At 39.4% G+C, this 25,301-nt stretch overlaps 2 protein-coding genes and 1 long non-coding RNA gene across 12 annotated transcripts in view; 2 read left to right on the top strand and 1 right to left on the bottom strand.

The window, feature by feature from the left end:
* The first annotated feature begins 66 nt into the window (after window positions 1-66).
* On the top strand, window positions 67-10,195 carry LOC5508058 (ankyrin repeat domain-containing protein 11). Its single transcript, XM_001628624.3, has 12 exons — window positions 67-222; window positions 1,524-1,688; window positions 2,203-2,287; window positions 2,654-2,799; window positions 3,250-3,490; window positions 4,143-4,285; window positions 5,088-6,155; window positions 6,548-6,616; window positions 7,152-7,286; window positions 8,010-8,108; window positions 9,500-9,581; window positions 9,666-10,195. The coding sequence occupies exons 2-12, from the start codon at window positions 1,533-1,535 to the stop codon at window positions 9,758-9,760; spliced, it is 2,319 nt and encodes a 772-aa protein (XP_001628674.3). The 5' UTR covers window positions 67-222; window positions 1,524-1,532; the 3' UTR covers window positions 9,761-10,195.
* Window positions 10,196-17,982: 7,787 nt separating this feature from the next.
* LOC116615271 overlaps window positions 17,983-25,301 on the bottom strand; it is a 46,158-nt gene continuing 38,839 nt past the window's right edge. For both annotated transcript variants that reach the window (XR_004294851.2, XR_004294850.2), the window contains exon 4: window positions 17,983-18,425. This is a non-coding gene — a long non-coding RNA (uncharacterized LOC116615271). The remainder of the gene's footprint in view (window positions 18,426-25,301) is intronic.
* Window positions 22,933-25,301, top strand: part of LOC5508067 (histamine H2 receptor) — a 34,634-nt gene continuing 32,265 nt past the window's right edge. For all 9 annotated transcript variants that reach the window (XM_048720546.1, XM_032376774.2, XM_032376775.2 and 6 more), the window contains exon 1: window positions 22,933-23,050. The gene's annotated coding sequence lies outside the window, so the exon portion shown is untranslated. The remainder of the gene's footprint in view (window positions 23,051-25,301) is intronic.

Here is a 25,301-nt window from a genome sequence, read left to right as displayed (position 1 = left end):
GGATATCTTGATTATGGCGGGAAGTGTAATTTGAATACTCGCACGTGATTGGTTGAGAATCCCGAGAGCGTCGATTGATCATTCTGCAAGGAGCGCTGCACACGAGGGTCCAATTCAAAACAACACGAAACCTTCCCAACAACAAGCGACTCAAACACTTTTTTTAATGAACCAGTGCACCTGAATTTGGCACTTGCCGCTAAACAATCACCTACTAAATTGGTAAGTGATACATTTAAGTTTGAAATATGTCGGGTTTGAGCATTTTAAGGGCGCAGTTCTAGCGAATGTTTTGCGTTTGTTTCTTGTAGAAACCGAATAAGGCCCTTTGTTCGCTTTTCGAATAAGTAGTGATACTAGATAACTCTGCTTTTTACATACTTTGTAGAATATTCAGTAAAATCAACCGAATGAGATATGCTTGTTCTGTTCTAATCGACGTGTTTGGACTACGTACTTATGACACGGTTGAATTTTGTCTGAACGTAGCGCGTCTACTCAGTTATCTGTCTCGCCCATCTAAAGAGCAAAATTGAAAATTTAAACATTTAGCATACCCAAGAATATTCCATTCCGATAACAAATGAGAACATATTTTACTTTATATACTGCAAGCTATCGTTTTCTTACTGAAACAGGCTTAAATGAAATAATTATGTACAATGTTAAAACGAAAGGAAAAATACCCTCAGTTTGGTGCTTGTATCCAATTGTGAAATCTTTGACTATAATGAAATGGTGATTATTTATTAGAGAATCTCCTGTAAACATGATTTGGCTGATTAAAGAAATAGCTGGCATGGTCTGCCAAATTAGGGATGTCTGAATTCAGTGTTACCCAGGAAATATAAAACCCTCTAATAAAATTTATGTATATTTATTTTTTGTTTTCCTTTCTGCTGGTTTCTAAGATTTTGCTTTATTATACAGCTACAGTGGTAAGTGGATTAGTTGATTAATGGGCCATATATCCTCATACGACCCACCAGGAAACAATGCAACACTTTGTGATGACAAATTTACTCAAAGTTCTGTATAGTCTTATTGTCCTAATTTCAGCCTTTTCAAAAATATTTTTGGGAGCAAGAAAAAATAGTAATATATTTTCCGTCTGTATGGAGACTGTCAAACATCAAGAGGAGGTGGCCTGTGAGCCGGCAGCCGGCTGGTTTTGAGAAGGCTTCATTCTACTTGACCATATGAAAACAAAAATAGTCTTTGTAGAGCTTTGCCCTTGGGCCATAAAACGATGAAAAATTATTTGGTGTAAAATTTGTTCAATGAGAGGTATATACAAGCATCGTATTTGGAACCATGAATGCAATGTTAGATGATACAGAATATAGAAGTGATAAACACAGATATCATTTTTGCAGGTATTCACTGTCCGTGAGATTTTACTGCACATATCTTGCATAATTGGCTGGCTTTCTTTAAACATTGTTTTGGCTGCACATGGTAGAGCAAGTCATACTATTGCAAAATAGACCCATAAATACGATTCAATTTGTACACTTTAACAGGTGGTTAACATGGAGGCCCCTATTACTCTATCCGGTACAAGGGTCCCAACCACCCCAAGTATGGTTACCATGACTACAGCTGGTGAGAGGGAAATGCTCCCGCAACATATCACCCCAGAGGGACCAGACAGTGTCCTTAGCTTGGACCCCATAACACCATTCAAGGTATATTACTGTAGCAGGGATTGATTTTAGAATTTAAACATGAATACCAAAATAAAACAAATAGATACCTAAGAAGAAGTACAAGAAGAGCAGTAGAGTAAGCTCAGTGTTATTTGTCAGAATAATAAAGTGTGTAATTTTTTTGACATATAGCCTGCATATGTGTGAACACTTGGTCAAGGGAAAGATTTGTTAGGGATTTTCTAGTTGTGTTCACATAGATACAGTGCACAACCAAACAAAGAAAATGTTCATGTCTACTTAAATAATTTTTCCATGGGCTGATGCTGTACCGGTAACGCTGAAGCTTTGAATTTGTAACGTTAGTAATGTTAACTAAACTGCTGACCCACGGAGGATATTGCTCGGAGATCCAGCATACTTTGCGGCGCTGCCAAAGGTCACCTCCGTCAGAGGCTAAGCTTGTAAGGGACCTTGAGTCCTATTCTTTTGATTTTCATTTGGCCCTCATCACCATAAATGTTTAACATAAATAAATAAACTTATTTCACAGGAAGGAGGCCTTAGAAAGAAGCCTGGTAAGATTGGTTCAAAAAGAAAGCTCTTTCTCCTGGCTGGTGGTGGCTCAGCTGTAAAAGGTACCCTTCAAAATTAATTTAAATAGCTGCATGACTGTATGTGTATTATAGAATAAGTGTGGTGTTGTAGACTGTTTGCATGTAACACTGTGCAATCTAGGGGTCAAGCCTGGACCAGTGTGTTAGTGCGTCAGGGTATGGGGCTTCTCATCTCTGCTGAAATGGGTTCGATTCCCAGCTCAGACATAGATAGTATTTGTTTTTCAGCCCTGAGTTTGACTTTGAGCTTTCTAAAAGCTTGTGTTCCTCAGTTCCAGCATGGCCAGTTCCTACCACATATTAGGAAACAATATATTTCTGGTTGTAGCAACCCTTTTGCTAATGACTGTACATTTATAAAAATATATATATATATATATATTTCAGCTAAAAAGGTGTCTACTGGTATCATCAATAAACCTAAAAAAACAAGCTCTTCTGCTGTGGCTCCACCCAGCACACCTAAACCAGTTGATGGCTCCTGGCCCGTCTACCCTCTAACTGAACGGCAGCAGCTGCAGTACTTACTGGAGGTGAGAAATGACTGATTCCTTATAGAGAAAAAAATATGTCGAGCTTTGTTATCTTTGTTATGCTACAGATGAGTATTGATATGGCAAAGTCAAGTCAAGAATGACATCATATTATATGTGTTATACTCAAATACTATAGTAGTCAGAGTTTCAGTAATTAAGGCCCGGCGGGTGGTGGAACCACCAGCTACTATCTTCCAATGCCAGCTACTTTTAAATGAAAGTCAATTAAAGTTTTATTTGAACTAATGAAGTAACTTCCACCCCCTACTTATCAATTTCCACAGTCTACTAAGTTTAATGTTATTGGATGATTGGACAATTGCTTATCCATGGAACAACTTACAATTAGCTCTTTTTGTAAGTCTACCATTTTACCATGTCTTCACATTTTGGAGATTTTAGGATATTTAGGGAAAGATTTTAAACAAATCTGATGTTTGCAAATAGGTTACAGCAAGGGAGGCTCAAAAAGAAGAAGCAGAATCAGAGACTGATGAGAGTGCAGAGCAACCATCTGAGAGATTACGACAGAAAGAGCCAGAGAAGAAAGAGAGTAATGCTGTGCGAGTTAGCAAGAGAAATGAGCGTGGTGAAACGGCATTGCACCTTGCATCTATTAAAGGAGATGTTGATGAACTGAGGTCACTGATCAAAGCTGGAGCCAATGTGAACATCAAGGACTACGCAGGTAAAGATATAGCAGTGTGACGTAGCCTACTTTTGCCTCTATGTTTTTTTTTTCAATTAAGTCATTGAGGATGCAAGAAACATCCCATCTGATTGACATTAACTTTACTAGCCAATCAGTTAGGCAATGAAATGCTTGAGTGTGTAAAGAGCACAAGCGTCTCCTCCTACTTACAATAGTTGTGACATGATTATCAGCCAATTTTTCACTACAAGATCAATCAGGAGTGAGCACAACCAATCTTTTTTATTATTTCAGATGTTGAAGGAAGTCAGCTATTTTTTTGGGCTTTCATACCATAGTAATATCTCTTAAATCTGTCAAATGTTGTATTATAAATATTGAAACCCCATTCCCAATTCCATTAGGAAAAAAGAGGTATTTTTGTCTCTGTAAATGTTAAACCCAAGAAGGAGGTTGACGTGCTCAGAGTTTTCAATTTTCAAACTTACATCAGCACACACACACACGCAGTGGAATGGAAGCACAGCCACATTGTTGAGAAACTTATGGATGTCTTTGTTTTTGTTTTTGTCTATCATATCTTTTATCATTCAGTTTTGTGAAAGAAATACTGTAACACATTTTTTGTGTTGCCACACTGTTTTGAATTTTTTTGTCAACCATAGACAATTAATTTCATTTTCTTCAGGCTGGACACCCCTGCATGAGGCTTGCAATTTTGGTCACATCTCAATTGTTGAAGAGCTAATAAAGGCGGGAGCATGTGTGAACACCCCTGGCTATGAGTCAATTACCCCTCTACATGACGCCATCATTAATAACCATGTGCAGGTGAGAAATTTAAAATATTGTTTAGAACGCTGGCAAATTATACATAGACAAAGAGATGCAAACATAATTAATGTTGACAATGGCCATGTTTCCCACATAGCTACAGTAGACATCACAAGCCCTTCATATGCAAGGTTCTGCCCTAAAAGATAAGATTATAAGAATCTCACAATGAATAAAAGAATGTACAGTATGCTATGAAATCCTGATAAATCAAACTCCCTGCAAACTAGCTTTACTTTTTTTGAAGACTTATTTCCAGCATGAGATAGAAGTTACCTGCATAATAAAGTGTAATTTGGCGTCAGTTTTCACTCACGGGGTATGGTACCTAAATTCTTCCAAAATTTTATTAAAAATGTTTTCTTTAAAGCAAATAACAAACATAGGTAGATTCTTAGGTAATGATTAATTTGTTACCTCGTTTGTATAGTTTGGATAAATTGTGCGTGCGTAATCATTTTTTTCCGGGACGATGTCGCGAAACTGTTCCCTAACCTTAAGAAGACTTTTGAAAGTGATCATGAGATAGAAGTTGCCTGCATAATAAAGGGGAATTATAGTGGTTGAATCTGTGCCAAATCTCTAAGCATCTACATAATGCCTGTGATAAGCTGCGATTTTGTTTTGCGAAAAAGTGTGAGAAAGCACCCATTTTCAGGCTGATTTTGAAAAGCCTGGAAAGTGATATGTTTGATTGAATTTAGTAAATAAAGTGAAGCATATTGGCTGACTACGGCTCTTAGAATTGTAAACCTCTAATTGAATCGTACCAAATTCACATTGCTGTTGTGTGACTTAGGTGGTAGAGCTCCTCCTTTACCATGGAGCTGACCCAGACAAGATGACCCTCCAGGAATACAAAGCAATTGATCTGGCAAGATCAGCATCTATTATAGAACTCTTGCAAACAGGCAAGGCACCAACAAACACCCCCAAGCTGCAAGAGGACACAGCCCATGGCAGCATTCCCTTAAGAGATACAAGGGACTCAGTAAACAACTATAGTGATACCGAAATAAAGAAAGGTTCTACAGAAACTTCTAATGTCCATAATGAAGGGACCTGCCAGACAAATGGATTGCAGAAGGTTTCTAAAGATATTAGTAGGTCTCCGCATTATCAGAACAATGCGCAAAGTGCTCAAGATTGCAATCAGAATGAGCTTAAGTCTGAGAAGCACATACCTTTTGACTCAGCGACTGATATTGAAATGGCAGATGAAGAGGTTGACCCAAGGAAATTGAATGAATGTATGGATAAAGCAATGATTGAGATATCCTCGTATTTACAAGTAACAACGGATAACTCATTGATAACTGCACCTGTGAATTCGGTCTCTGGATCCCAAAACAGCATTGAGACCCAACCTCGAGTAATCTCAACAGCCACCGTCATGAGCAGCTCAACAGTGAGTGATAATCAGCAGAAAGAGCATGCCTCGAACAGCAGGGATTTGAATTGTGCCGAGGTTATTAACCCAAATGGTGAGTTATTCGAGGAAGATGAAGTATCAGAGCAGGTGAAGTCTCCAAGCACACAGGACAAAGAAGGTGAAAAGGAAATGCATAAAGGGCGGGAGGCAAGCGGGAGGACAATTATCACAAGGCAAGACAGGCTGAGGAACAAGGAAAATTCCATTCCTACCCATAAAAGTGCCTATGTGAAGAAGCGTCGGTCGTCTGTGAGGATTTCCTCAAAGAGTGATGACTCTGCTGTCGAGGGGCAAGAATGTGCTAGCCACATAAGAGATCCCTCTTGGAGAAAATTTATTGAACAGCATAGATACTCCATGCACGAACTACCTCTAAACATCCCGGGATACAAGGATTTCTTGATAAACAGGAGCGTCTCCCAGGTTCCAACAAAGGTAAAAAAAGAAATGTTCTTTTCTGGGGAACTACCCAAATGTGGTCCATTATCCCTTCTTTACTCAAGTACACTTGACGGGGGTCTATTAATTAAGTGTCTACATCTGAGCGCCGTTTGTGCCCTACTTATATGCATGTTTTCGTAGAATGTGAAACCATGTGCAAATGAGATCCAAAAGTCCATGGGGGGCGGGCAAAGGTTTCAAGAAAACTGGGCCGGAGTCATTGCTCTTCCGTGGATTTCCTTATATTTCTTGTTATTTTTTAACCAAATATCTTAAATAAGGGGGGGGGGGGGGTGGTCACTCCCACCACTAAATCCACTCATGGGCGCAATCCATTTCAAATGCTATAAAATTTAATTCTTTTTAATTCATTATACATTTCATAGATATCTGAAGTCAAAGATATGGAAAGTGAAGAACTCAGTAAACTAAGAACAAGTCATCAGGTGGAACAGGTAAGATTCTTATCCTCGCATTGTCTCATTTTATAGGTTGTAACAGTGATTTTGAGTAATCTGTGAACTAACGCTTAATTATTCCAAGCAAAAAACTCATAATGCCTTCCGTCAGTCAAAAGGCTTGAAATGTTTAAGTTGGCCTTTACTTACACTTCGATCACACCATGTCATGTTAACCAAACAGGGGGTGCAAAATATGTACCGTTATAAATTTAAAACTTATTTTATGAACACGAGAAGCGCTTTAGGCTTTTTGGAAATTTTGGGAAGATTTCTCAGAATGCTCAAAATCACACCACGTGACCGGCGCGCAAATGTCGGGTGTAAGGAAATGGGCCCCAAATAGTCAAATATCAGCCAACCAGAGCACGCGATTTGTTTTTCTACAAGTTACCGACAAAACTTACATATTAAATCAAAATCGTTGCGCGTTTGAAACATAATAGGATAGCCTATGCTTTATCGTACTTGGTATTTTTCTGGTTGAAAAAAAGGCCGCCTGAAATACACTTTTAACCCCTTTTTTTTTTAGGAAAAGCTGAGGATATCATTTGAGCAGGAGGTGGTGCGTCTGTTTGGCAACTTTGCGCGTTCCCTGATCAGGAGGGATGTGCCGTTTGGAGTTTGTACGATTCTCAAGCACCAGATGACTATGCAACACCGAGAGGTATGTGCAGAGTTTTCCCATTAGCGCCATGATTGTGTTAACAAAACCATTAAAGCATTGGTTTACTGTACTGGTGTGTACTTACTACGCAATTTCAAGATTCAAGTAAACGTACAGCCTGTACCGAGACCTCGAAAGTACTATATTGAATCCATTTACATCCGCTCGATGCGAGACGTTCAAAGCACAATATTGCATTTATATGAAAGATTAAATGCCCCCTTCATGATTATTTGGTTATTCCGCATGATTTCGTACACGAATTATAGGTCTCAACCAGACCTGGTAGAAAGGAAGTACCCAGTCTCCCTCTGCTAATGATGATCAAGTGAGCAATTCGCCATACTTACATTGCGCGGGGGATTGGGTCAAGATGATAAGCAATCAGCATGTTGGGACGGTTTTCGGGGATGCAATTGGCGTCGAACGATGCCAATGTTGATTTGTGAATCTTACTAAAAGAATATTCCGGGAGCAGAATTGCCAAACCTACCATTTTCTAGTTTTCATTCAGCATCATATCAACATGTTTACTACCCATGTTAAGTTGCGTCTCTAAAATCCCCCCAGTTTCGCTTATTAACTCGACACAATTTCCCGCGCAACAACCCCCCCCCCCCCCCCCCCGAAATAAAAAGATTCATTTGGGCCCCCTGTGCCTACCGTGGTACATGGAAACTCTCGGCATAGACCTTAAACTAAAAGTGCTTTGCTTATCGTCAGGTTTTACATCCAGCTGCAAGTAACTCTATGCGATATCCCAGTGCCGAGAGGATACGAACAGACATAGCAGCGCTCATACATAAATTTGGAACACTGAAGGTAAGCAACTCGTAGGAGGTAATTTGTACTGATGGTCGTTATTTTACAAATTTCGCATAGTTTTCCGTGCAATGTCGACATGACAGAAAAACATGACTTGGCGTTTCCAATAAGCTCATTTCACGTCAAATAAGTATTTTGTGAGCAATATTAAACAAAATATCAAATGCGACTTTTATAAATTAATACGACTTTTTGTAGTGTCATTGAAATTTGAGCTTTTCGTCACTGAACTGATGCACAGGATAATGATGATCAAGGGAAAAAATATCTTAAAAAGCCAAAATCTGGGTATGTGTATTTCGGCCTCACGTTATTTATGTTTTGAAAATGGAAAATCAGTCCGGAATACAAGATGGCTACTGTAAGAAATTGTATTTTCTTTCTCCATCTCTTCGAAGTGCGCATGTTCAGGGTTTATCCGTCATGATCAAAATGTTGTAGATTCACGACGCGCGCAACAAGCGCTTTAAAGGGTTGTGTGAATAAGGAATCCCATGTCCCCCTTGTTACCATAGCTTCGATTGCTTCATCTTCATTTGCATTGAATGAGGCTCATGGATAATACGACGTTTGAACTTAGCCTGACACTTTATAAACTTGTTAATCACGTGACTTGTGGCAAACCAGCGCGCGCTCAGTTTTTTTAGCGGCAAAATAACAAGAGCAAAAATCAACTTTAGCGCTTACATAATAAGCCAGAAAGTTTTCTAGTCAGAAAGGGCTCATTTTCATTTTTGTTTTGTCGTTTTTGTCGCGTGATGGCGCAGTCATTTCTGTGTATACACCTATTTCAAAAAAGGTTGTCAGTGCAAATGGCGAATGGCAAATAGTAAATGGCAGTTCTAAGCCCGAACGGTGCTTCTGGGTACTAATCATTCGTTAAATTAAAGGTGTTAAGTAAAGTCTAGCAATGTCAGAGACATACATTAGTGATCTTTAATGGATAATTGTTTGATTTATCCATATTCTTTAGCATTTAGTAGAAATTTAATAAGACCCATGGTTCCTTTCGGTCCTAGAACTGCCATTTGCCAATCGCCATTTGCCGTTTCGCACTGAGAACGTTTTTGAAATAGGTATATCTTGTCTTTCATTTGCCACTCAAAATTCACGTGATCAGGTAGTACAAGTCGCCTATAGACCGTTTTCACGATGTTGCGCACGCATCCAAAATGCCACAGACTGGCGGACCCTAGCTGATCTACAATGTCGTATAAGGTGGAGTTTACAGACGAAGCTATAGAAACTGCTGCCAGAGTGCTTCCCTTGCAGAGTTTAGGAGCTAGAGTCAAATTTCCCTTAGTCCTTATTTTGAAGCTTAACTTATTAAGAATTTCAGCTATAGCCCGCCAGTCTGGCTGCGTGTACTAATTGACCTTTTCTTGCAGGACAAACTGTTAAGAAGGCAGAGGCACGAGTTTGACGCAGCTTTAGCTCTATTGCAGCTTACAGATGGCGACTCGAGTCAAGGTAGGTTCTGCTTCTGTTTGCCTTAGGTTTTTCTATTCACAAAAAGACGTAGATATAAAACATAATCTTTGAATTTATTTATAGGGTGTTTAGAAGCCCAAAGCTACCCAAAAGACTTCGCGCTGATCCCGAAAGCCTTCCGAGAGTATTACGAAGACTTCTTATGTCTTATCGACTAAGAAGGTATGAATGACTGGGATTCCGATAGCCTACCGAGAGTTACTACGAAGACTTCTTATGTCTTATCGACTACGCAGGCATTTATCACGGGGATTCCAAAAGCCTACCGATATGCGGATTCTTGTATTTTATCGAGCGAACAGACTATGGCGTTTATGATTCCAATAGCCTTCTACGAGTACTACGAAAGCCTGTACGACTGGACAGAAATGAAAAGGGAGTTGACAAAAAGTATAATCGGCGATGCTCAATTTTTCCTATGTTTATTTTAATGTCGCGTCCGAACTGTTTAGGGGAGAGAAAGCTAGCAGACAGTTTATAGTTCAAAGGTATTCCTGTTATTTTTAAGTGGTTGAGTCAGTGTTTTGTCACGAAAACGGAAAAAATATATATATTGTAAAAAAGGAGTAAATTAAATAATTACTTTTTTATGACTTACCTTTCTTTCTTAAACGTATACACCTATTTAATCAGCGCAAACGGCTATTTGCAAATGTAATTAATTGATGATGGCTGTGATATCGCTTGATATCTGCAGCCTTTGTTTTTTCACAAATAATTACTACCCATAAGTACCATTTGTTCGTACAACTTCCCAATATTTGCCGTGTGAACCAGTCTGGGACCCAGACGCTGTGCGATGCATTTTGGAAAAAAAAGCCTTCAGGGGCGAATCTAAGGGCTCCAAAAAGGGGTTGGGGTGAGCGGGGTGGGGGAGAGGGGGTGGCGAAGCAAGGGTTTCAAGAAAGGGGGGTATTCATTGTTCTTCATATTTACTTTAATTTCTTTTTATTTCTTAAGCCAAAAATCTGAAAATAAGGGGGGCCGGGGCCCGCTCAGTCCACCCCTAAATACGTCGCTGGCATTTTTTTAAATGGCTTGGGAGGAGTTTCCTTGGAAACATGTTACTCTGCAATAGTGAAACCGTAAGCTACAAAATGTGAAATGGTTATCCTGTCAATCAATCTAGAGATATTTGAACGGTGAAATGGTAATGTAATCTCAACATTTTTTTATCACTCTTTATTTCTCTTTTTAGCATTCCATTAAACAATTCACATTAAACATTACAGCTTACAGTCTATTACATTACTTTACAGATACATTACACTTTCTTCTTCCCTTTCACAAGAGGCCAGTTTCTCCCACTTTTTCAAGTGGGTTATTACATTATTTTTCTGTTTACTGATATGACTTTCAATTTTGTGCACTCTATAAACTAGTGATCTGAAAAATTGAACATTTGGAAGTATTTTCTTTTTTCTACAAAAGTATATGCATTGCTATAAGTATTAGATGGTTAATGATCATGAAATCATTTACACCAGAATCCCAGAGACCAAAAAGAATATACTGATCTGCTAACAGAAATCATCAGAGCATAAATGACACTGTTCCATCCATTTTATGACTTCAAGCCAAAAAAGGCGCACATATTAACAGTGGCAAAAAAGATGTTCTAGAGTCTCGTCTTAAGCCTCGCAAAAAGAACAGACAGGCGAGTTTACAATACCGATCTTAAATAACTTCTTATTAGTGAAGAGAATACAATGTAAAATCTTGAACTGAAACGCACGTGAATATGTATCTATCGCAACACGGAAGGGCAGCATGTAAATCTCTTCCCAGTCAAAATCGTTCTCAGAATAGTCAAGATTACACCTTGTCTGTGCTGTGGGTGTTACCAGCATTTTAGAGATATTATGATTGTACACTAATTTGGCAGTAATATCTAATGCATTTATCCATTTACTGCTAAGATATAAGGTTGGGATTGGGGCCTCTTGAAAAACAAGTAGCTCTTTAAAAACCTGACCCTTTATCATACAAGTCCACTTTTTCGGTATTGCATTTAATAGGCCAAGCCATTTGAGAAAATCACCTGACCTTAATTCTCTAGCCTGAAGGTCATCCCATGTTAATAGTTGTCCGTGCTTTTCCATATATCTACAACTCTATGGATACCTAATTGTATATATTCCTTCATTATTCCAGATCACTTGCTCTAAAGCTTCTTCCCTTGTGTCAACTAGAGTGGGATATTCCTTAATGGGAGTTTTGAAATATGAAATCTACAGCCTAAGATGTATGCACCGCCAACAGGAGCTAGAAAAAGGTTTAAAAACGTTTTCCAGTCAGCATTATCTTCTTCATCCAAATATCTTTTTAACATCACCACTTTCTGAGACATTATTAAGGTTTTCAAATCTGTCATTTTAAGGCCACCATCCTTATATTCTCCAACAAGAGCCCGTCTTTTGACCTTGTCGTTCCCATTCCAAATAAACTGATATATTATGCTATTTACTTCCTTAATGGAATCCTCATGTAACGATAAAAGAAAGGCCCTATGAAGGCATTTAGGTATAACAAAAGATTTCACCACCTGTATCCGCCTCAAGAGTGTTAGATTTCTCCATTTCCAGACACAGATGGATTTTTTTAAGGATTCAAGAGTGTCATCAAAATTTATCTTATATGACCGTTTTTGATCGTAGGTGAAGTAATTACCTAAAATTTTCATTGGTTTATCTAAAAAAATGTTTCACATCTATTATGAGCCTGTTAGAAACTAGTGGGTCTCCCAAGTTAAGCGCTTCTAACTTATCCTTATTTACCTTTAAACCTGAGCAAACACTAAACTGCTCCAGAAGATTCATAGAGAGTTATACGAGGCTACATCTTTAACAAAAACTGCCATATCATCTGCATACAAAGTGCACTTAATATGTTCATCCCCAATGTCAAAGCCTCTTATGTCGTCCTTGTGCCGTATATTTATTGCCAAGATCTCCAAAGCCAGAGTAAACAGATAAAGCTTCGCCTTGACGTACACCTCTTTCTAGGTCAAGCATAGCCGAGGAAAACCCATTTTTCATTATACAACTTTGGATGTTGCAGTAAAACGTTTTCACCCAGCTAACAAAGGAGGACCCAAAATTAAAAGCTTTTAAAGCCCCTGTAAGAAAGCTCCAATCCAATGAATCAAATGCCTTTTCAAAATCAATTGCTACCAATAAACCAGATAATTTTTTGTCTTTAGTGTAAAACATTATATCATCAATAACTCTTACACTGTCAAATAACTTTCTACCCTTTACATACGCAGTTTGATTTGAATGTATGATTAACGAAAGTATCGGTTCTATACGTTTGGCTAACACCTTTGAAGCGATTTTAACATCTACATCTAATAAAGAAATTGGCATTTAATAAAGAAATTGGTCTCCAGTTTGGAATAAACGTTCTGTCCCTATCCTCTTTAGCTATAAGCTTTAATACAGCCTGTTTCTGGGATGTGGATAGCTCTCCATGGCTATATGAATAATTTAGACACTTAACCACTAAATTTCCTATGACAGGCCAAAAGGCCTTGTAAAACTCAATCGATAAACCATCCATACCAGGGGATCGACCATTATCAAATGTGTTCGAAACATGCAAACACTCGTTATTCGAAATTTCACGTTCACATTTTTCCTTGAGTGATTCAGGAATTTTAGGAATGTTGGGATTAAGCAGAAATTTTTTTTCTTAAAGGAGTCCTGCAGGGGCGATTACGACTTTTAGTAGAGAGACGAATAAAACTTGTTCAACTTCGCCATAATTTTTTCAGAATCCTCTGTTGTTTCCTCTTCTGTTACATGAATTTTCCTTATAACAGATTTATCATAATTAGTTTTTCCCAGTTGTAAAAAGTATTTGTTATTTTTTTTCACCCTGTTCAAACCACTGAGCCCGTGACCGTATGATCTGACCCTGGGCAATATACTCATAGTGAGTGAGACTCATATTCTATCCTTGCTGATTCCAACTCTATCCGATTTTCCTTTGAAGGGTTTTCCGCGCATTTCTTTTCTAAATCGTTCAATCTTTTTTCCAGCTCTTCACGACGCTGCCTAGCCTTTGACTTACTATATGCCATTGTTTCATGTCTGATTCTATACTTAATTAAATCCCAAAGAACTCTTGGGTCTAGCACCCCTTTAAATTCTGCTACCCATTGTGGATATAATCTTTTCTATATTAGGGACCCCGTGGCTGCCGATGTGTCGATTTGAACACCAAAGTAATTGCAGAGTGGTCTGTTTTAATAGCAGGGACTATATCAGTTGACACATACTGTTGCAGAGCATCGCTCACAAGCCAAAAATCGAGCCTACGCTGAATTAAAGGTTTTTTTGCCTCCAAGTATATCGTCTTTTATCTGGATTATGAAGGCGCCAAACATCAATTAAATCAAAATCTACCATCAAATCGTTAATTAATTTAACCGTTTTTTCTTTTATCCTCTCGGTCCCGCCTGAGCAATCAGGGGGACTAAAGCATGCATTATAATCTCCACCGAAAAAGCAATTGAAATTAGAATCAATATCTAAATTTAGAATTTTTTCCGAATGCCTGCTAACATTTCCTTGTATTCATTGCCTGTATCAGGTGCGTAAATGTTAACTAGCAAGCAAGCCGAACCTTGTATAGCAGCCTTGACGATAACAAATCGATCTAACTCATCGTTACGAACTTTTTCAATCGTAATCTCAAGACCATCCCTAACGAGAATTGATACACCCCTACTTTGTGTTGTACCGTGAGAGAAAAACAGTTTGCCCTTCCATTGCGACCTCCATAAATTATCATCTTTATCCGAACTGTGCGTTTCTTGAAGAAAAATAATATCCGCTTTGTGTTGTTTAAACCCTAACAAAATCGCTTGCCTCTTCTTAGAATTGCGAAGGCCTCGAGCGTTTAAAGATACCAATTTAAAATTAACTTTGCTTGCCATACCGGTTATCCAAAAGATTACAATTTACCGGCATCCTTATAATGCGAGAGCAAAATTGTATATGTAAGTTGAAAGTTTGAAGAAAGCTAACAATAACACTAATTACATTCACAAACAGAAATCCTAATCTAGTTATTTTGTTCCACGAGAAAAAAAAATAACGAGTCCCACTTGCTTCTAGTCAACATGCATTTCCGCAATTTACGCTTGTGATTTGCAAAATTGCAATTATCACTCCACTTATACTCTAGCTGTGTGGTCTTTTTTTGGTCGCGCTGTGAAAGGAAGAACGATTTTTAACTTATCTTTTCAAATGCTATCCATATTATTTTATACTAGAATAAACGAAAAGTATAAAATTATTTAACCTAAACAATCGAAAAGTCTTCATGGCAAAGGGACAACAGAAGGTGCCTATTTGCATGCACTTTCTAGCGCCATTGGTGCGGATGGTTTTAGGCCATGCCAAGTTCTTAGCCTCGCAGTCACGACTTGTACGGCGCCATGACATCTCAGCTCTGACATCTCGGATTTTTCTGAACCGCCAAGGTTGGTTCTCACTTGTACGTAAGCGCAAACGCGTACGTAAACGCACGTAATTTTCCGATTCTCACTAGAACGCAAGCGCAAGAGAACGCAACTGCTTGATTTTTTTGCGCTTGTGATTGACCGTGTTTTTGGCTTGTATTGTAGGCTGTTAGCTTTTAATGTCTACAAACGGTTGAACTTTAAGCTGTTAATGCATTGTTAAAATAATATGCAATATTTCATTGAAAACTATGTTTCTTGACAGTTTGTGGTCATCTCCTTTGAATTTTAGTCTCCCACATTTACCAAAGGCTCATAAGTCGATATTAGAATTTGACTGAAATTCATTGTGTCCGGGTCGGAGAGCTATTGCAAAGCTCTTACCATGACACTGCCCCTTTAAAGAAAGTGAAGCTGCACCAACCAGAGTTCGGTGGCAAGCACTGCAAGACGACCAGAAGTGACTCAGGCAGATCACTACTCACAGTCTCGGACCCAGACTCCGCACGATCCATTAGAGGGAGGTTGAAGAAGCGCACGATGCATAATTATCCACTTTAGGAAGTCCACGCAACAGAAAATGCACTGCTCAAGGGAAAAGATACGGTTACCAGCCTATAGGGTATTTTTCCTTTCGCTGCTTTCTGTCGAGCCATCTCTCAAGCGGCGCAAAGTAGCGAATAATGTAGCTTGAGTTAATGACCGCTGATTAGCGCGTCGGGCTAAGTCCTACTCTTACCAAGCTCTAGCATCCCCCTGCAAAACACGTGATCAAAACACGTGATCAGTGCTTATTAGAAACAATCTTATTTTGAAAACCGTTGTTTACCAACTCACTGAATTTCTTTATTAGGGATTTATGCTTCAATACTATAATTTTAAGACCATTTTTCGCGTTTTTATCGTAAGTCAAGATTCAGAATTATTAAGATATATGAGTTTCTCTTTAGTAGTTTTCTCTGGCTCTATCTGGGAAAGAGGCCTAAACCACGCCTGAACCACAGGTTTCCCGCCCGCCCAAGGTTCTCTAAGACTATTACAAAAACTAAACGACCATTTATTGGTGCGTCTGAGAAAAACACATTTGATGCGTAAATACACTTGCACTTTAATAAAAAATCTTTTGTGACGCCCACGACAAATGAAAAAGATACCCGTTCTGCCTCGTGCCCAGACTCCTACGGTTCAAAATGATTTGAATTGAGTCCAAAGCGGGAGAATGGCTCACGCATAGCTACGAGCTAACTAAGGCCCCGTCCCCACGTATCCGTTTTTATTTGAGAACGCAACCTTTTTGTTCCGTTTTCAAAAAGATCCGCGTCCACAAGAAGCGTTTTCATTTTGAGACGACCCGTCCCCACGAAAACGCAGAAACGATACGAAAACGATAACAAGTTCCACAGCGCATGCGTACTCGCGCGCCAAGTGGACTGGACCTGAGTTATCACGCCATCGTTTTCGAAAGGTTCCGTTTTCGTCCGTCCCCACGTAATCGAAAGGGTATCGTTTAAAAATTGTTCCACTCTAGATACCGTTTTCAAATCGTTCCGTTTTCGGTCATCGTTTTTGCGTTTCAGTGTGGATGATAACCGTATCCGTAACAAAAAGTTTGCGTTTTCTAACGAAAACTAAAAACACACAATTTGTACCACCATGGAAACACTTTTCAGTAATTAAGAAAACATACAGGGATTCCTGTAGAGTTGGAATTGTCATTATGAAAAAACTGACTTGAAGAATTTAAAGTGTCAATTTAATAGCTTCCTATTATATTTTCCAGATTATAGCCACCACACATGATTACTAACATTAGCATTACCTTTCTTTAGACACTAAAACCAAAGCTAAAGGCTTTTAACATCCTGGTACAGGTTCTAGGCCACCAATTGATTGAAATTGTTCGATTTTCTGTTTGAATCTGTCTTTTGTGGGCATGTTTTTTTCAAATTCACAATAGCATTAGCCTGCGTAGCTGGCGGTTTTGGTGAGTTTCAGAGCAGCTTCTTATCCGTGAATACGAAAAATCGCGCGATAGAGCTGGAGCGAGTGTTAGGGGCGCCCGAAAAAAATTTCTGTTTATCACTTTGTTGTAGCGGACCGTCCTGACTTTTTCCTGGGGCGCCCCGAACACTTGCTGCAGCTCTCTCGGGCGACCATAAAAAGGCCAGGAAACAAACTACGGACAAAAAAACTGCTCAATAAACTCAATAGAACCACCCGCTACGCAGGCTACGTTACCATTCGAACTCTCTTTTTGCATCTAAAATGGTTCTAATGCAACGTTTAATGGTATAAAACGTGATTATATCACAAATGATCGAGGCACGTGTTATAACAGATAGCCGATCTTTAGATTCCCTTTAGAAAGACCGATTTAGATACGACATAGCAAACAAGTCTGCATGACGCGCAATAAGCCAGTTTATACCACTAAGTTAATGTCGTGGGGCTGTCTATCTCGACGTCTACATCTTGCCGTTTTCCTGTTAGCCTGCGGTGTTTGCGCCTACGGTAAATACTAGATTGTGCCCACGTATGCTCATTAGCGCGACTACAAAGGACACAATGAGCTCCTTTTCATTATCCTTTTTGACATTATCGACCTTGTCGCGGGAAGGTTAATGTATTTAACTAATGATTAGTGTCCACGGGATACTTTGCATAGCCAATATATATCGATATCTTCCAGGGAAACGTGTAGTTATCCAGTTAAAAGGTGGGATAACGGTAAGTACCGAAGAGAATGTTTAGTAATATTTTACAAAGAGTATAGATGGAATACGTACATTTTAAACTCAAATAGAGCTATGGAAAATGTTTTCGTCTTAGAAGGTCAGGCAAATTATATTTGTTCCATCCTGGTTAAATGCAAAACAACTTGCCTATCGTCCCATTTTATTTTTCAGAAGCTTTTTACTGCTGTTTATTAGTTTTAAGCGAACTCTCGTCAATAAATTTCCAAGAGCTAATATGCTTTCTGGCTCCTGTCATTCAAAATAACCGAATCACATTTGGTGTTTTTTGATTGGCCAGCGCCTTGCGGAAGGTGACTGGAAACCATTTTTTTACTGATCAACGAAAACGCTTCAATGATTTTGCACGACAAAAGGCAAAATACTATTTAGCTATTGAAAATCATCAGCGAGAATTCACAGAATAATGAAACCCCAGTAATTATAATCAAGCCTTTTTCCAGCCCTAATATATTGCTAACGAAACCATATCTATTCCTCATTTGGCTATTTTCATGGCACTATCACTCAGAGCATACAGAGCACTTGTGCAAGTCCCCTTTGTAGCCGACTGCTTCACACATCGTGTTGTTGAATTGGAGGATTCCGGCCAAGAAATACCTGAAAGGAATACAGATATATCAGGGTATGTATCTGCGTGATGCAAGACCTCTAGAGATATCGGTAGTCTATTGTTTTCCGTTTTTATTCGTACGATAGAAAAGGTAGAGGTAACTGGTCCCTTTTCATGGGGAATGGTGTGGTACTTGGAGTGATAGAACATCCTTTGAAAGTTACCTGAGGGATGACTTAAAAACATGACTTAACGCTTCAAATAAGCTCATTTCAGATCTAATTAGGCGGAAAGTACTTAGTGAGTAATAGCAAACAAAATATCAAATGCGACTTTTTTTAAATTGATGCGACTTTTTGCAAAGTGTCATTAAAATTTGAGCTTTTCGTTCCTGAGCTCATACATAGCGCAAGAATGATCAAGGAAAAAAAAAATCTTAAAAAGCAAAAATCTGGGTATGTGCATTTCGGCCTCACGTTATTTGTGTTTCAAAAATCAGTCCGAAAAACAAGGAATCGATGGCCATTGTAAGAAATTGTGTCTTCTTTCTCTATCTTGAATAGCGAATTTTCCAAGTTTTTCCGTCATGTCTACCTGAGGTGAATATAGCTTCCCATTCCAAGGTACACAAAGGTGGAAATAGCTCCCTCATTCCAATGTACCCTAAGATTGATATAGCTCCTTCCTACCAAAGGTACTCTAAGGTGAAAATAACTCCCTCATTCCAAGGTGAATATAGCTTCCTCACTGCAAGTTAATCTAAGGTGGATATAGCTCCCTCGCCCCAATGTACCTTTTGCCCCCTCAAACGTGCTCTTAGATTCCAAGGTAAGAACGTTTCCCAAGTAGTTCTTCCTTCAGGGGCCGTCATTTCCGTCCCCCGTCTCTCCTCTCCTCTCCCCCCCCCCCCCCCCCCCCCCCACCTGTGATAAAGCGTTTTCCAAGAAACTCTGCTATTATGGTCGCCACGCAGTCCGTCATCCTCCCTACCTAGTTCTACCTGTGAAGCGCATTCTGTTTTAACGGACTTCAGTATCGGCAGCACCAAAACTCACCCTGCATAAGGAGTAGTACACATACATGCGTTATAGAGCTAGGGTAAAAGTTATCCTCAGTCCCCCCCCCTGGGGCCACGACACCCTGGAATTCGCGCTTCAGCTGCCACCAGTCCGTATTTGCACCTGCGCGGTGGGGTATAACCGCTGAGCACTCGATATCTCAACAGATCGACGATCACAGCACAGGGGAGAATTGCGACCTTCTGCAGTGCGTCTCTAATCAGCGTATTGATCGATGCTTCGGGTGGGAAAGAGAAACTTCAGCGTGAGTAATTGGTTATATTTACCAAATAAAGCCTCCATGAACTATTTGTATAATACAGTCAAACTTAGTCCTTATGTATTCAAATAAATCGAAAAAAGCGTTTCTTCCCGCTAAGGAGGGTTAAAGAGGACATAAACCTTTTTAAACCTTAGTTATCTAAAACAAGCACGTGTCCCGTCTAGCGCGTCTGCGTCTATTCGGGCATTACGTGGTAGCAGCTCGGATTACACAATGATACTTGACCGAGTTTTCTAACACGGAGATCGCGTCACAAAACAACATGCATTTCAGCCAATCTAGAACGGATTTCGTGTTTTACTGCGCATGTCTGATGGAGTCAGTCATATGTAGGCTGTCTACAAAATTGAAGTTTGAGCTGTCAATGCCTTGATAATATGCTATATTTTTTGAAACTATGTTGATTGACAGTTTGTGGTCATTTCCTATATTTTCATTTCCCATATGTACAAAAGGCTCAAAAGTCAATATTATAATTTGACTAAAATTCATTGTGTCCGGTCCGGGGGAGCTATTGTAAAGCTCTTACCATGACTCTGTCCTTCCTGCCCTATCGTTCGTACAAGGCAAGCACTTGTTTTGCGAGAAAATCCAAATTTGAGTGAATAACTGGTCTCGACGCCAGCCCCCCATGGACACCGAACCTACTTGGCTGAGTAAGCTGAGTACAATTGTAGAATAAGATGTTAGACTAATGGACTATGAGAGCTATGAGGTCGAAAGTGATTTTGGTTTGTAACAGCACTCAGTTTTAAGTGTTTTTCTATATTTAAAAGGGCAGACTGTCCTGAAGAAGTCTTATTAAGACGAAAATTTGACGAAAAGTTGAGTACCAGTTTTTGGTGGGCCCCATATACATTACTCTGGTTAAAAACGAGGTTCCGCTATAAAAGGAAAAGCTCCTCCCACCCCCGGGCCCAAGAACAATCAGTTATCAATCAGCCGTCAATGAGAGAACATGTCAGGACAATTGCTCTGAGCGCTAAATTCAAATTTCACATTCTAAACCAAAATAAATATCATTCCTAGAAAATTGTCCATCTTAAGATGTTTCTATCTATCGTAAATTAATGCTATACCAAGCTGTGTGCGCTCTAAAATACGAGCATTTTCATCACAGCGCGAGAATAATTTATGCAGGTGCGCTAGATTATGGATAGCACAAAATTTGAAATTTTGCACCGAAAATGTGAGTGGACAGCGAATTAACAATCTCGTAACACAACTGTCTTGTTACCTGTGCGAAAATAGTTTTATTCCAGCCGACTGAGGCTCAGAGATAAGCAATTTTACAGGAGGCTTATAATTCGTGAGTGCTAGCGTTGCAGTGTTATTATAATTTGCAAATTCGAGCCCGGGGTAGGAGGAGCTTTCCCTTTTATAGTGGAACTTTTCAACGAACACGCTTTTGGGGTATTTTGATTGAAATTATGATCTGATTCAAATGCATTAGGTATCTAAAAGCGCCATTGTCTGGGGGCCAAGGCCAAATGCCTAAACGGAAAAAGTGCTCTGAAAGAGAACCATCAAAAACTATTATCTACGTGTGCTGAAAAGCCATTCCTAAGCGGCTATTCATCATTTGTGGACCAAACGACTCGGCAAACGGCTTTTGAAGATGTTTTAGATCATCTACCTTTTAGTATACGTATGTACCTAGCAATTGTACTTTATCACCATTAAGAGTTTTTGAAAAGAGTCTCGAGTCCTGGAACTGGCGAACGACAGCTTGAGATACCTAAAGCTTCTCAATGGCTAAAGTAAAAGCCTCCAGAGTTGAAAATATCACAGCTTGAGATACATAAAGCTTCTCGGTTCACCTTCGCGACTGTGAATGCGCGCGTCAGATTTTTTGTAACAACAAAAAACTACACATACTAAGATTCGTAATATAATCGAGCATCTACCCATGGCTTTTTTTTCAATAAGGTTTTTTTTTTTTAATTTGGCGGCCGAAACACGCAAAATCATACTGTTGTCTTTGGCGAAAATGTTGGTACCCTTGCTTCGTGCCTAGGTTAACGCAATACGTCTTATTTCCATCAACACATGTCAATCTTCAAAAGTGGTTTTCTTTTTTTTCCATATTGTGTTCCATTGAAGAGTTATTTTATTTCAAAGTTGCCGCATGCAAATTTCGACTATTTCCGGCCTTTTGGCGAGAATAACTTTTGATTAAAAAACAATTAAAAAAATGAGAACCCCTTTTGAAACTAGGCTATTGTCCTACATGTCTGCCAAATTATACTAAAATCGGACAAATTCTAGGGAACCAACATTTAAAAGGTTTGATGCTTTATAGCACATTTTAGTTTCGCTGTAATTCGCCTTCAAAGTTTTCGGGAGGGCTTAAGGGATTACGGCACTTCACACCTAATAGGAACTGGCGTCAGCCAATCAAGACGGTAGGGTCAATCTCAGAAAAAGAACCCACAACAGGACAGACCTCACGCGGTCAGGTCAGTAAATCATAAACTTTTACGGATAGAACAGGGGCAAAGCAAAAAGTAAAACTCGTGCGAGCAGAAAGGAAGACGATCCCGAGACTGTCTTCTCTTCCCACACGTAGACGCGCGTAGCTGGATAACATTGGAATTCTTCTGAAGCACCGGATGAAGCGCGGCGCGCGAAAAGGATTAAAATATTTTGACACCAAAGGCACGTTTTTTTGTTTAAGAAAAACCTATAAACTTGTAAATAAACCTTTAAATATTTTTAAATGTTTTTAATCGGAAATTGTTAGATACTGATATAAAAAACTTTTCTGCAATAAATTTATTTTGGGCCATTTTCGTCACCCAACTTGAGCCTTATCGATTTCATCGGATGAATTTTTGTGATGGACACTTAACTGGATTAGCACTTTTCAACTCTTTGACCTGAAACTAGGGCTGCCATCCCGGGAGATTCTCTCCCTTTTATACGGCGTAATTAATCCGAGTTTCTGGTCCAATCTTTACGAAAGCAAAACGTTAATCAAATTTCTCTCGGTAATACAAAACACCCAGATCTCGATCTCGAACCAGAGAATACTACCGAATACTAGTATTCGGTAAATTCTCGTTTTTATTGAGACTTCTCTGGAGAGAAGTCAATAAACATCTTTCGTGATGTTTAATAAATCAGATGGGAGTTAGCCTCCTGGAGTGAAAGCGCCGTCTCTCCCGGTAACACCGCTAATGACGATACAAAAATGAGTTATTGCACCCGGGAAAAGGTCATTAGCGTCTCAGCTTGTACCGGGGCACTTGGTAATTACAAGTTGTAAGCAATAAGTAACGTGATTTCTAGTCCGGGGTCGTGGAAATACGTTGATACAGGTTTCAGGAAGGTAAGAATGTTGACACTCACTCATTTGTTTACAAATGAAAATATATTTGCAAGAAAACTTCAGGGAGCAACTGCAGAATACCCGTCCACAAAGAGTTAACAATGAGACTTCACACGTCCGATTTCTATAGAACGAGGCAGTAAATACAAGGAAAATGCAAATAAGTGGACGGGTATTCTGCAGTTTAGCCAGAATAACTGTCCACGATTGAAGCCTGATCCTTTAAAAATGATATTTGATTGAAGGTGTCTCATTTACTTGTTTAATTAGGTGATGATCGAAATGGATTCTTTGAAAAACTCGGTAAGGTGCGGTCAAGCGTAAAACGACGACGTGAATGACCCCCTAGCAATTTCTTGTTTTGATATTTCTACTAAATTCGGCCTTGCAAACAAAGTTTCTAAAACAGTTATAATTCACTAGACTAAATCGTAATTATTATGACTAGACTACAGACAAGCTGTAGAATAACTAGGTGTTTTTGAGTACGAGTGCTGTATAACATACAGCCATTTCAACCTTGTGTTGATGACATGACGGGAAAAAAACCTGGAAAACGCGCAATTCCAGATAGAGAGAGAAGACACAATTACTTACGATGGCTATAGGTTCCTTGTTATACGGACTGATTTTCAAAACACAAATAACGTGAGGCCGAAGTGCACATAACCAGATTTTGGCTTTTTAAGATAATTTTTCCTTGATCATCATTGCCCTGTGATGTGCATCAGTTCAGGGGCGAAAAGCTCAAATTCCAACGACACTTTACAAAAAGTCGCATCAATTTAAAAAATGTCGCACTTGATATTTTGTTTGCTATAAGTTACTAAGTACTCAGAGAAATTCTCTGCCTTATTCGATGTGAAATGAGCTTATTTGAAGCGTCACGTCATGTTTTTCCGTCATGTCTGTATTGATTTACTTTCCTATCGTAAACGATGTTGCAATCTACAAAGATGATATGAACGCTACAGCTTGGGGACTATAGTATACTATAGAATCTTGAAGGTTCTCAACCCGCTGTAACGGGTTGACGCTACTTGACGTTCAACCTGCTACAACAGGTTGGCTTCTAACCAGTTGGTCAACCCGCTACAGTGGACTGGGGACCATAGTATACTATAGGATCTTGAAGGTTCTCAACCCGCCGTAAAGGTGTTAACGCTCAACCTGCTACAACGGGTTGGCTTCTAACCGGTTGGTCAACCCGCTACAGCGGCTTGGTTTTTTTGCTTTTCTTTTTTTTCTGTGGTGCAGTCAAAACAGGATCACGTTAAATTATAGCCTGCGTAGCAAGCATTTCTTGAGATTATGAAAGTCTCACCCAGTAGAAGTCAAACTGAGATTAATTAAATTTGATCTATATTACCGAAATTCAAATTGTCATTTGTTTTTAAGCTGGGAGGGATAGTAGGGGACATTAAATAGAGGGGGTCGTTTATTAGAGAGGGGCGTTCATTACAAACTTGTGGGGGAGGCGTTCATTAGATAGGAGGCGTTCTTTAGATATGGGGCGTTTATAAGATAGGCGTTCTTTAGATAGGGGGCGTTTATTAGATAAGAGGCGTTCTTTAAATAGGAGGCGTTCTTTAGATATGGGGCGTTTATTAGATAGGCGTTCTTTAGATAGGGGGCGTTTATTAGATAGGAGGCGTTCTTTAAATAGGAGGCGTTCTTTAGATATTGGGCGTTTATTAGAGAGGGGCGTTAATTACAAACGTGTAAGGTTGGGGGAGGCGTCCATTAGATAGGAGGCGTTCTTTGGATAGGGGGCGTTTATTAGATAGGAGGCGTTCTTTAGATAGGGGGCGTTTATTAGATAGTAGGCGTTCTTTAAATAGGAGGCGTTCTTTAGATAGGGGCGTTCAAGAGATAGGAGGCGTTCATTAGATAGGAGGCGTTCATTATATAGGAAGCGTTCTTTAGATAGGGGGCGTTTATTAGATAGGAGGCGTTCATTATATAGGAGGCGTTCTTTAGATAGGGGCGTTCATTAGATAGGAGGCGTTCTTTAGATAGGGGCGTTCATTATATAGGAGGCGTTCTTTAAATAGGGGGCGTTTATTAGATAGGAGGCGTTCATTAGTTAGGAGGCGTTCTTTAGATAGGGGGCGTTCTTTAAATAGGGGGCGTTTATTAAAAAGGAGGCGTTCATTAGATAGGAGGCGTTCTTTAAATAGGGGGCGTTTATTAGATAGTAGGCGTTCTTTAAATAGGGGGCGTTTATTAAAAAGGAGGCGTTCATTAGATA

Source organism: Nematostella vectensis, chromosome 13, assembly GCF_932526225.1.
Source record: "Nematostella vectensis chromosome 13, jaNemVect1.1, whole genome shotgun sequence".
Classification (NCBI taxonomy): domain Eukaryota; kingdom Metazoa; phylum Cnidaria; class Anthozoa; order Actiniaria; family Edwardsiidae; genus Nematostella; species Nematostella vectensis.
The sequence above is the reverse complement of the archived record's forward strand: the minus strand, read 5'-3'. Positions and strand labels throughout refer to the sequence as shown.

Bases quoted from the DNA above. Each gene is read 5' to 3' on its own strand.
- LOC5508058 (XM_001628624.3), top strand. From the start codon at position 1,533: ATGGAGGCCCCTATTACTCTATCCGGTACAAGGGTCCCAACCACCCCA. The intron at 2,800-3,249 runs GTGAGAAATGAC...GTTTGCAAATAG, and splicing joins AGCTGCAGTACTTACTGGAG to GTTACAGCAAGGGAGGCTCA. The intron at 4,286-5,087 runs GTGAGAAATTTA...TGTGTGACTTAG, and splicing joins TCATTAATAACCATGTGCAG to GTGGTAGAGCTCCTCCTTTA.